Source organism: Pleurodeles waltl, chromosome 3_2 (genome assembly GCF_031143425.1).
Source record: "Pleurodeles waltl isolate 20211129_DDA chromosome 3_2, aPleWal1.hap1.20221129, whole genome shotgun sequence".
Lineage (NCBI taxonomy): Eukaryota > Metazoa > Chordata > Amphibia > Caudata > Salamandridae > Pleurodeles > Pleurodeles waltl.
In genome coordinates, this window is record NC_090441.1 from 122,141,332 (window position 1) to 122,154,589 (window position 13,258).

The 13,258-nt window shown below is 43.1% G+C and overlaps 1 protein-coding gene across 2 annotated transcripts; it reads left to right on the forward strand.

Annotated features, from left to right (window-relative positions):
- Positions 1-1,306: 1,306 nt before the first annotated feature.
- On the forward strand, positions 1,307-12,999 carry LOC138286569 (post-GPI attachment to proteins factor 4-like). 2 transcript variants are annotated; one of them, XM_069226962.1, is made up of 2 exons: positions 1,307-1,488; positions 7,708-12,999. In XM_069226962.1, exon 2 carries the CDS (start codon positions 7,822-7,824, stop codon positions 9,025-9,027), a length of 1,206 nt encoding a protein of 401 aa, XP_069083063.1. In that variant the 5' UTR covers positions 1,307-1,488; positions 7,708-7,821; the 3' UTR covers positions 9,028-12,999. The 2 variants fall into 2 exon arrangements, with proteins under 2 accessions (XP_069083063.1, XP_069083062.1); XM_069226961.1 differs by lacking the exon at positions 1,307-1,488 and adding an exon at positions 1,517-1,637 and having other exon boundaries at positions 7,708-12,439.
- The last annotated feature ends 259 nt before the right edge of the window (positions 13,000-13,258 follow it).

Consider the following 13,258-nt stretch of genomic DNA (forward strand, 5'->3'; position numbering starts at 1 on the left):
GTAGGCAGCATCCCCTTTATCTGTGAGGGGCACAGTAGGGGGTTATCCTTCAATGTCTTATTGGAAAGAAGGAACTGCGCACCATTAACCTTTCTATTGCCTAAAGAACTGCAATTGCATACTTGCCAGCATTTTAGAACAGGAAAGTGATAAATTTCGAAAAACGCTGGGTAAATGTATTTTACCCACTGACATTAATTGAAGCACAGAGGCACTTTCAGGTGGTAGCTAGGTAAAACAAAGCCATTAAGCTTTTGTACTTTGAAGTTGAAAAAAAGAAACCAGGTGAAAGCAAACATGCATAACCGCTCGTTTGTTTGTTTAACAAAATAAATGAAGCGCATTTTGTTTACTCTCTAAACAGTTTTTATAATGTAATACCTGGGTCCACAAGTTTTTTTTGTTTTTTTTTAAACAATGTGCCTTTCAGCCTCATCTGGGTTCAAACACTCAGAAAAGTGAGGAAAACGTACACGTAAGTTATAAAAATTAAAACAAACCAAAAAATGTTGTTTTCCCATTATCATATTAACTTGTTAGTTTTCTCAAGGCTTAGCAAGGCGCCTCCAGCAGTTACTCTGGAACTCCACTATCTTATGGTGGCTCAATCACGTGACCGGCATACACAGATATCGCCTCACCGGCCACACTAGTCCACATCATGTGGAAAAACTTTCTCAGGCCTGGATTTTAGCCAACGAAACCTCAGTGACCCTGATTTTACAAGTCCCAGAATACATCACCCTTCTGTTGGCTAAAAAGCTAGGGGTGATGGAAGGTGTCACTGAAAAAAATGGGAGAGTCTGACCGCTTCCAACAATCGCCGTAGCGCACTCAGCCCTAACCCCTCCTTCCCACTGAACTCTCCACACTGCCCCAAGAAACCAAAAACCCCTTTACTACTTCTTTCATATATAAACTGACTGTGTTGTTAAAATGTTATTTGAAACAAAGTTGAAGTGGACTGCCCTTCCTAAGGGAAGAGGTACCACTCTTTAAAAACCTATGTATCGCCTACTAAAGCACTTAATAAAGGTTTTTGAAACTTAAAAAAAAAAAAGGCAGTGATCCACCGGCAACTCGAAGGTCACAGGTATTAATCTCGTTGGGGCCACCTCAGACTTCCATCCTTCTTGGGTTCAGATAATGTCAATGTCGCATGGTATATCGAGGTTTTTGACTGCAACCCAAGCGCCTCATAAAAATCACCCAGCTGCACGTTTGCGGACACCGAGCTTCTCCCCTGCGTAAACCGGTGCGTGCGCGCGCGCGCAGGGGGCGCGTGTGCGTAAATTCGTGCCCAGCACAGTCACGTTACGTGGACGGTTTCCCCCGCAGTACCTTTCCAAGATGGAGGCTCTAGCCTCCAGGCCTTGGAGGGGAGCGGCTCTGCTCCGGCGTTTCCTGCGGGTGACCTCGCTGCCCGCGGACAGGGTTTGTTTACTGTAGGTAACGCCCAGAGGCACTTCACTGCGCCGAGGAGAAGCGGTGAGTAGGACGAGGGGGCGGGCAGAGGGTGGGGTTGGCTCATAGACCTAAGGATGAAGGGTGCGCATGAAGTGGGGGCGTGCAGACCTGAGGGTGCACGGACATCAATGGAAAGGGGGCGTGCAGGGAGCTAGGACCAGGGACGAGAGGTATGGTTGAGGGCTACAGGGAAGCGGCTACGGGGTAAAAGCGAGATGGGGATGTGCAAAAGAAACGGGTTGGGTTAGTGGCGCAAGCCGATGTGCTTCAGAGACCAGTGTGTGATCTGAAAGAAGGTCCTGGCGAGTTCATTTTTTTTTCTTCTTTTTTTGTAGTTTTACATGTGGCGAACTCGACCAGAAGGCATCATATGACCGCTTTACATGTGCAACCGTTAACTTACGTTACAAGGTCACGTTTTTTCCAGACGCGGTTAGATTTAGGGTCTTGATTTAGAACGCGACGGATATCCCGTCCGCCGTATTATGGTTCCATTTTATCCTATGGGGATCTAAATACGGCGGGAGGGATATCCGCTAGAGTATTCCATCTGCCAAGTTCTAAATCAAGCCCTAAGCGATTTGCCCAAGAATCGCACAATGTTGAGCTGACGCGGAGACTCAATCTTTGTTTCCCAGTTCCAAATTCCGCTGCTTTGGCCTTAAGGGTACATCCTCTTCATCTTTCGTAGATCGCAACTTTCCATATAACGGGATAATGGTCGCTTTTTACGAATATATATGTGCGGTTTCATTGTCCACAAAAGAACCATAGTCCTAGGACAAAACGCGCACACTTTTATAGAAAAAATGTGAGCTTAATTAGGGTTGCAACTTCCTCCGGACACCTGTGTGAATTTAAGAGGCATGGGGAATATAATATAGAAGATGAACTGTAAAGGAGAGAGAGATGAAACTGTAATAAACAGACCTATTGGCTTTCACAATGCTTGTTATTTAGTTTTTAATTTGTATACTCAAGTGGGTGTTCAGTGCGATGTATATATGAACTTTTTGTGCAGAATGTTGTTCCATATATTGATTGGTAACAGCAGGGGCATAGAGTACTTCCACATTACAGAATTAGTCACAGTAGTTTCAGAGGTTGAGTAGATTGCATTATATTGTATGTGTGCATAAATGATAACTTCATACATAGGACAGAGATATGAGATGCTGACAACATCATATAGTGCAGATTAGAGCTGGGCGAGCCAACAAAGTAACAAGGAGAGCCGAGCCAATGTCGGCTTTGGCTCTAAGAGCCCCTGCACGAGCCAATCCTTGAACATATTTGGCACATTATACATGCAACAAAGATTCAAAATAGTGTATATCTTTAACACACTGAAGTTTTTCAACTTAATACAAAAGATTGAAGACTATTTATTAAAAGTGAGAGTTTTTAAGCAAGAAATAAAAAGCATTCTTGTCCCCTTGCTGATGACAATGCTATTAGTAAACTAAGAGGCGAATTAGCAGCCTTGTATGTCTTGTATGTAGCTTACATTCTTATTGATGGAGGAACATTAGAGGTTGGTAAATCAAACATGAGAGGTTTGTATACCTTGCTCTTCTTGATCCCACATATTTGAAGGTGCTCTCATATTAAGGAATAAAAAGGAGGTTAGTTACAATAAAATAAAGCATTCGCCTAGGGTTACACAATTTAGTCAAGCAGGGGAGCCGAGATTGATCCTAGATTTTCTATTTTCACATTATGCAATTCGGCTGCTGGGTGGGCATGTCTGTCAACAAAGGTTAATGCTTTGCTTTTAATTCTTAAAGGATGAAAATAGGGTGAGGGGCACAACTCACGTTTTGTTTTGTCAGTGTCACATAGCACAAACGGTGTCCAAGACCATGTTACAGGTTTTTTTTTTTTTTCTTCAGCACAGGGATATTTGCAGGGATTCACAGGATGCTGAGCTGGGGCTGGGATTCGAGCCCACTATGCCACATTGCCTCCTGTGAAAACTTGTCTTGTTTTTGGTTTCAGTGCGCCTGCATTGTCTCTAGCCTAGGGCTCAGTAAGCCTACTTTATAGCCTAGTGCCTCCATTACCCGTAGCCTTGGGTTCAGTGTGCCTCCATTACCCGTAGCCTTGGGTTCAGTGTGCCTCCATTACCCGTAGCCTTGGGTTCAGTGTGCCTCCATTAACTGTAGCCTAGGACCTCATCCGCCTGCATTGTCTCTAGCCTAGGGCTCAGTAAGCCTACTTTATAGCCTAGTGCCTACATTACCCGTAGCCTTGGGTTCAGTGTGCCTGTATTACCCGTAGCCTTGGGTTCAGTGTGCCTGTATTACCCGTAGCCTTGGGTTCAGTGTGCCTGTATTACCCGTAGCCTTGGGTTCAGTGTGCCTGTATTACCCGTAGCCTTGGGTTCAGTGTGCCTGTATTACCCGTAGCCTTGGGTTCAGTGTGCCTGTATTACCCGTAGCCTTGGGTTCAGTGTGCCTCCATTACCCGTAGCCTTGGGTTCAGTGTGCCTCCATTACCCGTAGCCTTGGGTTCAGTGTGCCTCCATTACCCGTAGCCTTGGGTTCAGTGTGCCTCCATTACCCGTAGCCTTGGGTTCAGTGTGCCTCCATTACCCGTAGCCTTGGGTTCAGTGTGCCTCCATTACCCGTAGCCTTGGGTTCAGTGTGCCTCCATTAACTGTAGCCTAGGACCTCATCCGCCTGCATTGCCTCTAGCCCAGGACTCCATGCACCTACTGCTATTAACCTTGTGCACCTCTGCACTGGACAGTATGTTGTGTACACCAGCGATGTTGACTCATAGGAAAAATGATGACTAATGTAAGGGGAAAAATAACAGCCTAGGCCAGCAGTACAGTCAAACAGTCTACTTTCCGTGCAACCCTGTGTTTCATAATACACGTCAGGGATGCAGAATTGAATGGATACCTCTATTGAAAATATTTCTTCCTTGTGCCCATTCAGAGTGGAGACAATTGCTTTCTTGTTTTTTCTCTGAATAACATACTTTGAGTCTTTTTGTTCCCTGTCATGTGCAGCTGTTGGGACACAGAGTCCTTCACACTCTTCATTTAGGCAGAGTTTATCAGCTCTGCCCCAAATATACTGTGGAGGAAAACAGAAATTGTTAAACAGTTCTGGTTTACGTCATTAGTCACGGGCTGCATTCAAAGAGACAGTAGATAAGGGGGCAACCTGCTGTACACATCTCTATGCATTCGGCATTTCAAGTTGGAATACTGGTCTAGTATCTCCAGTGGTTAATGCACGTGCTGCAGACATTTATCTGTAATCTCTGGTCACAGATTTGAATCGTAATAAATAGCTTTCAGGCTTAAATGTGCCAGTTGCTGAGTATTGTGTGTAACCTGCTGGCGAAAGAGTTGCATTCTGTGTTGAGATAGCTCAGCAGTTTGATGTGTTTGTAGAATTGTCTCTTTGCGAATATGCAGGCAGTAAGTTCTAATACTGGTGGAAAAAGCTCACCGCATTAATGGCTTTATGCAAAAAGCTGCATGTAAACTGCAGGACATACATTCATCTAAATACTTGCAGGTTTAGACTCAATCTTTTGTTCCTTTTAAGGCAGATGAAGTCGTATTCCATTGAGTAGGCTAGATTTAATTCCACGGATGAGCTGCAGAGTCGGATGGCCAGTTGAGAGTGTACAGCTGAGCCCCTTTGACTTCGGCACCAGGTCCCAGGAAGAACACCACTAAACCATCTACTGATTGTCTTCTGACGTAGGATTGCGTTATAGGGGGTTTTGGGCCTTTTGCCCACCCAGTAGCTCATAGTAAGAGCCCAGTGGTTGGGCCAGGATTTTTCACGTTGTTAAAGGCTGGCACTAGCAAGGCTCCTGTATTGTCAAGTGCTGCTTTCTGAAAGTCATGGTATGAAATGTTAATCAGCATTTTGAAAAGCACTGGGGTGGGATGCCAGAGACATTTGAGGTTTCAATTTAAGCCATCTCTCATAATACTTGGTTGAAAATGGTTAGAGATATACCACTCAAGCTAGCATTATAAGTATTTACATACTGGAAAAAAACACTTTTAAAATGCACAAAGCAAACATACCCCATTTTTTTGTTTAACATATAATTGTGACTCAGTCATAGGATCCACTCCTCATTGTGTTGGAAATATACACGACTTGCAATAGGAAAAATAGTGTAACTTTTTTTCACATTTCCGTTTTTTTTTTTATGGAGCTCAAAGTAAGGAGGCCTGCTTGCCTGAAAGAAATGTAAATGTGCACAACTGGTTAATCTGGAAATGTAAAGGCTGTTTGAGGTATTGTCTTTAATTGATATAGTCACTTGAAGCTTCCTGAAAAGACAGATGTATTATTTTGAGTGATATTGCAAGGGAGTTACCAGCTTAATTGAAGTGTGCTTTTAAGGGACAGATATAAAAAATTGCACTAAGTACAGTTTGGGTTTTAAAAACCCATATTCTGGAAGCATTTTTATTTTATCTGAAACCGTTTTGCGCATTTTGTAGCAGCCTATCGTCTACTATGTGTAATGCAAGCTTACAATAATGACTGACTTACTTCACAGTGCTTTCTGTCAGAGACTGGGACCTCGGAGCACTAAACCTACACAAATCACTATTCTACCCTGCACCAACCAGGATTCAATTGAGTTGCTCTCTTGTTACAGACACAGACCTCAGCAGTGCATTAACTAAAAGAGGTTTCATAATGTACGATACATTTACCACTCATTAACTTAACTTGCATTTATTTTTTAAGTTGTGTTTTATTTTCATATGTAGTTACGTGAAGGTAATATACCGAAAAAAGTTACAGAACTTTTTTTTTTTTTTTACCCACGCCTTTTACCATGCCCCATTTCACTCACACGCCCTCCTTTGCACACAGCTTCGCAAGTTAAATACTTTTTTAATGCACTTCGACCACTGAATAAAATGTTTACATTTGGTTAGAAAATCTCATTGTGGTATCGATTTTTGTGTACAGTATTATCTTCTTCAAATGCTCTCTGATTTCATGAATACATGTAATTACCCCCCCCCCCCCGTCCCAAACCCGCACCCCCCGCGTTGGTTGTTAGTTGAGAGCCGTGGCTGACTGAACCACAAGCACTTCCTTCTGTTTCGGTCATTTTTTGTTTTTGATTTACAGTTAAAGGGCGTGTTTGCATTTTATAATTACCTTCACTCCAGTAACCTTTGCCTTCACAGCGCCTTTCTCTTCCTCATACCAACAGCTCTTGTCTGGGTGGTAAGGCTTATTGCAGCCTCTAATCACCTTATGTAGATTATGTATCTTTTGCTGAGCAAAGACACCTGTGCTGACACGTATTTAGTGTGCACGTCTCTGTAAAACCGAAATTCTTTAGTAAAAACGCTATTTATATCGGAGAAATAAATGTTCCTGTATCTGTTCATTTTGGGGCTTCTGGTTCCTATGTGCCTTGACAGAACGGTCCATGATTGGATGTTATCTCTTTAAATCAGCACACAATAATAACTTGTATCTATTAGAGCGCGTCACGGCTCATTACTGAGCACAGTAAATACGTTGTTGTTACCCAATGTAATGGTTCTCCAAGCGCCGACTTCGGAAGGACGGGTGGGCCAGTGAATCGTGCTGTGATTCAAACCTATGATCTTAACGCCAGTGCAGAGGTCACTAGTGAATAGTAACTCACTAAGCCGTCTTGCAGGTTTACAAATGAGTAATATTGATATTTACAATGGTGTGAAATCCTATAAGAGATGAATTCTCTAATACAGTGGTTCCCAACCTGTGATCTGGGGACCCCTGTGGGTCTGCAAAACCTCCTCAGGGGGTCCGCGACTGCTTAGAAAATTAAAAAAAAGTTATCAGATTAGGTCCCCAGCATTCAGTAATGACTCAGTGGCGGCCCCCGGATTCCAATTATGAATCGGGGGTCCACGGTTTCCAGTAATGAGAAAGTGTGGATCCTTAGAAGTCAAAAGGTTGAGAATCACTGCTCTAACAGGTTTTCTCTTCCATTTGCAACTGCACTGTGTGTTGGCGCTTGTTTTGTTTTTAGTTTTCTGTGCTTTCATAGAAGTGGGAAACAAGCAGCAGAGGTTTTCTTGTGTGTTGGGATTGTCTGTGTATGAGATTTGGGATACTTGCACGTTAGCAAACCGTTACAAAAAGGATGTTCTGATACAACTCGATACGTTAAAGCACTTGAGTCGATGTTCAAGAGTAGAAGTTGCTTAGTAACAAGTCTGTGTATCCTTCTATTTCCTAGACGTGTTATGATGGATATCTGAGGATTTATGGACCAGTTCCTGACTGCCTGCCGTACGAGAAACGGGAAGATCGACCGCAAGAGACCAGTTTTCAGCAGATCTAACGTGATAGAATGCCCCTGTGGGGCCTGCGTGCTAGCCATAGAGGGCGCCATTGGCTTGGTACTGCCATACATTTCCTTGTCCTCACAGTGCTGACGTTTCTAGTTTTGGGCCCTGTGATATGCCACCGTCTCCTCTACTCTTACTTCTATGTCCGCAGATGGCACTTGGACCGAATGAGTCAAGACTTCTTGTACCAGAACCTGGAAGATGCACACAATGCTGTCCAATACTTTGCCAATTTTCACCTGCCTGCTAACTCCACCCCAGTGGTGGTTGTGGACGGCCCTCGGCATGCTGTAGCCAAGCCGTGGTTAGTGATAACAATCGTAACAATCGGAAGGAAGCCTGAGTTCCATTACTTGTTGCAGGTGGTCTCCCGTTTCCATCGCCTCCTTGCCGAGTGTGGTGATGCTTGTCGGCATCACCAACTATTCCTCTGCAATGTGGATCCAAATCCAAGGACGCATGAAGACGCCATGCTGCTTGCTAAATTTATTCCTTCAGTTGAGCATTACGACATAGTATCAGAGAATCTGGGCACCAATCTATTTGAGAAGGAGAAACAGGACTATGCCTTCTGCTTAGAGAGGACCCTAATGACCTTTGACCCGGAGTATGTGCTCATGGTGGAGGATGACGCTGTTCCTTTACCAGATATCTTTCCGGTGTTAAACCAACTGCTGTGTGTGCGCTTCCCTGATACTCCACTGGGAGGCGCCCTTTACTTCAAACTTTTTCACCCTGAGCGCCTTCAGCGATATGTGAATCCAGAACCCATGAGGATCCTGGAGTGGGTGGGGCTGGGTATGTTTGCTGGGACAATCCTAAGTTGGACCTATGGTAGGGCTGTAGAGCAACCTGGACCCAGCTGGCCAACATTTGTCTTTTTTGCTCTGTACAGCATGGGACTGGTTGAACTAGTTGGGCGCCACTACCTGCTGGAGCTGCGCCGGCTGTCTCCAGCACTGTACAATGTGGTGCCTGTCACTGAATGCTGCACGCCTGCCATGTTGTACTCCTCTGATTCTGCTCACCGAGTGCTAGCCTACTTTGCCAAGACAGAGTGCCGCCGTGGCTTTGCCAAGGACACAGCACTCTACTATCTCCTTCGTCACTCTAGGGAGTGGGCATTTGTTGTGGAGCCCAACCTGGTTCAGCATGTGGGGCTTTATTCCAGCCTCCGGGGGGACTTTGATGAGCCCAAGCTGCTCTGATGTTACCTTTAATCATGGAAGGAAATGTGCTACTTATCTCAGACAATGAGATACTTTACAAATCTAGTTTAAACAGCACTAACTTGTGGGTAAACGGACATTTACTGAAGCAGATAATGTGGGGAATTTAGAGGCTATTGTGAGTCCCTCCAAAAGACAATCATGTACTTAGATTTCCTAGCTGTAATGAAATCCCAGAGCCACATTTAAATATACGGGTTCCAATATGTGTAGCTTGTCAGAATCCCCCTCGTATTCCACAAACGGTTCCCCAAACGAGTTGAAAACAGTGCCCTCAATTTGCACTTCTGAAATTCGGACATCTGAGATTCTTATATTTGTATGTACTGTATTTTAAGCTTCTGTTTTTGGTTCTATATTTTATCGCTAACTCGCTGCCACAGGAGATAGCAGTTGTTGCTGGGAAGATATGTGCATGCCCTTTGCAAAAGACAGTGCCTTAATACAAAACAGCAATCCTGTCGAGTAGTGGAAGAAGCTGCACCATACATGTGTGTTTACGTTGTGCATTTCAAGTGTTCCTGAATACCAAGATAGCAATAACGTGGACACAGTGGCAGGTGAGAGCCGACCTCCTAAATAAAGCCCTTGGTGGCCAGCTCTTTACTTCTGTATGCCTAAGGTGGTCACAGGAGACTGCATTGTTGTGGTTTGACTAAGCTTGGATTAGATGATAGATTGTCATAAACTGAGACATGAGGTTCATTAAAAATCCATCCAGAATAATCCCCTCAGTTGTTCTCTGGCAGTACTGGAATTGAACAGGAGTCCACATTTTCAGCCCAGTAACTGAGATATGTTAACTTGGACCACGAAGATACACTTTCAAACTAAACAAGTATTAGCAAATCCAATAGGCCAGGCCTTCAATATGCTAACACATGGCAAAGCTATTGGCTTTGCAAATGCTTGTGCACATGGTGGGTGGGTAGCTTTTTAGGTATTCTTTCTTATTGCTTGACTGTATCAAGATGTCTACTCCTTTTAGAAACAGTGCATTGGCAGACTTCGAATGGTAAAGCATTACTAAAGTATGCAAAACACATTCAAAGCTTTATGGCCTTAAGTGTGAGCAGCGATCTTTGAATGTTTTACAAGTATGTTATGAATGGTTTACTTTCTAAAGTACATGACTGGTTTAGAAGCAAAGTATTGGCCCTCTGAATGGTTTCCCAGTACATTAATATTGTTTTACAATTGTAAAACCTGTGTGCCAGTTAAAGTAGTGCATGCACAGGACGACCAAAGTATTCAAAAAGTGAAGGATGGAATGCTTGAATGAATCTGTCACTGGAACCAAACTATACCTGGCCGATGAGCTGTAATAGGGCGAATCTGGTCCTGGGTTGCTTATGTTCTGGTTCAGGGAGGACTTGGCCGAGCACTTTTGGGCTGGACTGTTCCCATTGGAGCTGGGTCAAAAACGTTTTGCGTAAGACTGGGTCCAAACTGAGGTGGCATGGTATGCAAAGTAATGATGGACTGGGATGCGGACAGATTGATTGCCAGTGGCTAAGATTAATTCAAGAATTCCGTCACTTCTTTGTTTACTTTTAGTGCGCAGGAAGCACAGCAGTGCAAGCGGCATTGTCAAAGGCAAGGAGTAAAAGTTAAAAGAGAAACAAGCATTGGAAAAAAAAAGTGTCCCACAAGACCATGGCACAATACAGAGGCAGCTGTCACCAAAAAGTATTGCCTGCTTTGGAAAAGCAGCACTACAAGAGGCAACATGGGAAAAGAGTTCCCTGGTAGCAGAATTTGGGGAGCTGCCAGGCTCTCACAAAACATTGTCAAAGCAAAATATAAAATCTGAAATCTAAATCAAGCATTTAAGCCAAATTAAAAGATAAACTGCCACTCCAACCTTGGCACCGAAGTGAACTTTTGTTGATGGTGGGTATACATAAACGCATAGACAAAATGCTAACATTGACAGGAGGCGGAGAATGGCTCAACTGTGTTGACACATTGACCCATGCTGTGGTGGGCAGAAGCAAAACGTGAATCACTTTTCAGGCCAGTAGATGACGACCACTGACTTAAAGCCCATGTGTATGTATTTATATGTGTGTATGTAATTTATTAATAATAATAATTTTTTTATTTTTAGAAAAATATGAGCCTAACAAGCCAGGTAAAGCAGCCTCCAGTCCAGGCCTAAAAAGGGGTTATCATCAATGACCTCAAAATATTAATTTATCCTCAGCTAGTTCTTCACTACCTACATATTTATGTAGAGGAGGCAGATGCATTTCAACAAGGAGGTCTGAGTGTCCACAAATCGGACCCTTTTAAAAATGCTTACCCATATTTTGTTATATAATTGCCCTCGGTCTCGGGCTCAAGGTGTACTGGTTAATTACCAAACAGCAACTGATTAGACGGCATCAATATGCAGGAAATCATTTTTACTTAAATTTGGCCGTGCATTAGCCTATGGATGATACCACCCGCGCCAATGAGATAGAAGAAACATGAAGGCAGACAAAGACCATCATGGCATCCCTTAAACTGAGCTCTACCCCTCCTTTGACTTTATTCAGTCACAGATGACCAGGGTCACACTTTCCAAGTATATCACAAGCCGAATTATTTAATTTTATTTTTCTGGTGGAATTTGTTACCTCCAATACCACTGGATCGAACGATTGTCCCATTGTAGTCACAATGAACGTTACCTCGACCTGCCCCTGGCAGCAACACCTTTTTTTAGCCTGGATTTAGAATGCTTAATATGCCCTATCAAAGTATTGTCAAATCAAGGTCATGGCCATGAAGTAAAGGTTAGGTTTTTCAATGGGAAGATACTGCAGTGCAGCTGGAGTTTGTGGAATACATCCAATCTTCATATCAGACCCTGGTCTATTTTAACAACAGAAGTGTAAAGCAGGTCGTCGTTAATGATATCTAATGTTGAATCAAAGTCTCGTAATATAAATGGACATCTGCCATGTGCGTCAGATTCTTGTAATAGCTACACAATACTTGGCTTAATTTATTGTATTTTTGAAATGTAAATTTGACCGTGTTGTTTTTGCTTCTGTGAAAACTCTACCTGTACACGATATCTTTTTAAAATATCATATATTTTGATAGTTCTTTACTATCCCTGTGAAAGACACTACAGAATGGAATCGTAGCTCCTACAGATAGCAGTAGCATCTTGGAAGAAAAGATTTAATGGTTATTCACAATGACTTGTAACTCTAGTTCTGTAGATAAGTATTCATTGAAAAAGTAAACAACAACGTACAGTGTTTGGGAAAAGATTTCAGTGAATATCTGTTCACAATCAAGTAATCTGTCTAGTACTTTGATCATCCATGAGCACAAACACAGTGCACAGACTTGTGTTGAATAAAAATACCTTTGATTAGTAAGAGTTGCAGTGTGGTCAAGCCAAAGGATGCACATGATGAAATGTTTCTGGTGCACAGCTGCAATTGGAGAGCGGTTTCTGTTTCGTGTACGTGTATAAATGGGGTCATCTACTTGCTGTGCTCTGCATCCCTGAAGTATAGATTTTAAGGAATGAAAATGACCAAAAGCTCAATCCAGTGTGACTGTTTTTCCATACAGCCCTTACATAGGTTTTATAAGCTGATCGTCTTGTCCATAACCTGAACAATACATTACACATCCAATTTAAGCCACATTTACTGTTTTACATTCAGTCCCTGGAAGGCTGCTCATCCATTCTCTAAACGCTCGGTGAAAGTACCTAAAGTGGTTCCTGAACCTTTGCTTCCATTTTTACCCAGTCTTGCTCGATGACATCAATCTCCTAAGAATATTCTTCTGCTAAAATTGCGTGTTGCTTTTATTTCTTACGCCTTTCAAGAATGCCCGTGGTTTTATCCCACATTCTCTTCATTCTTTACTGTAGTGCACAGTCCTAAAACTGCTACTTAGTGCTATTTGGAACATCCATGTTGATGTAAAGTCCCTGAAGTTTCAATAAAAAAATAAAAATACCGGACCAAAATGAGCGCTCGCTCCATGAGGCCTTCATGATTGGTTCTAAAGTCTGGCACGAGAGAGGACACGCCTGCCATGCCTAAGGAAAAGACTAGTGGCACTGTTCAGTATCTGGCTGGTGGTTTTTCTGGAATGGTAATCATTTACAGGGTGCATAACTGCACATGACCTTGTAGATGAGCCAGTTAGCCAAGGAATGGTAGTTGTCTGCCCAGTTCTGCTAGCAGATTAC

Bases quoted from the DNA above. Each gene is read 5' to 3' on its own strand.
- LOC138286569 (XM_069226962.1), top strand. From the start codon at position 7,822: ATGCCCCTGTGGGGCCTGCGTGCTAGCCATAGAGGGCGCCATTGGCTT.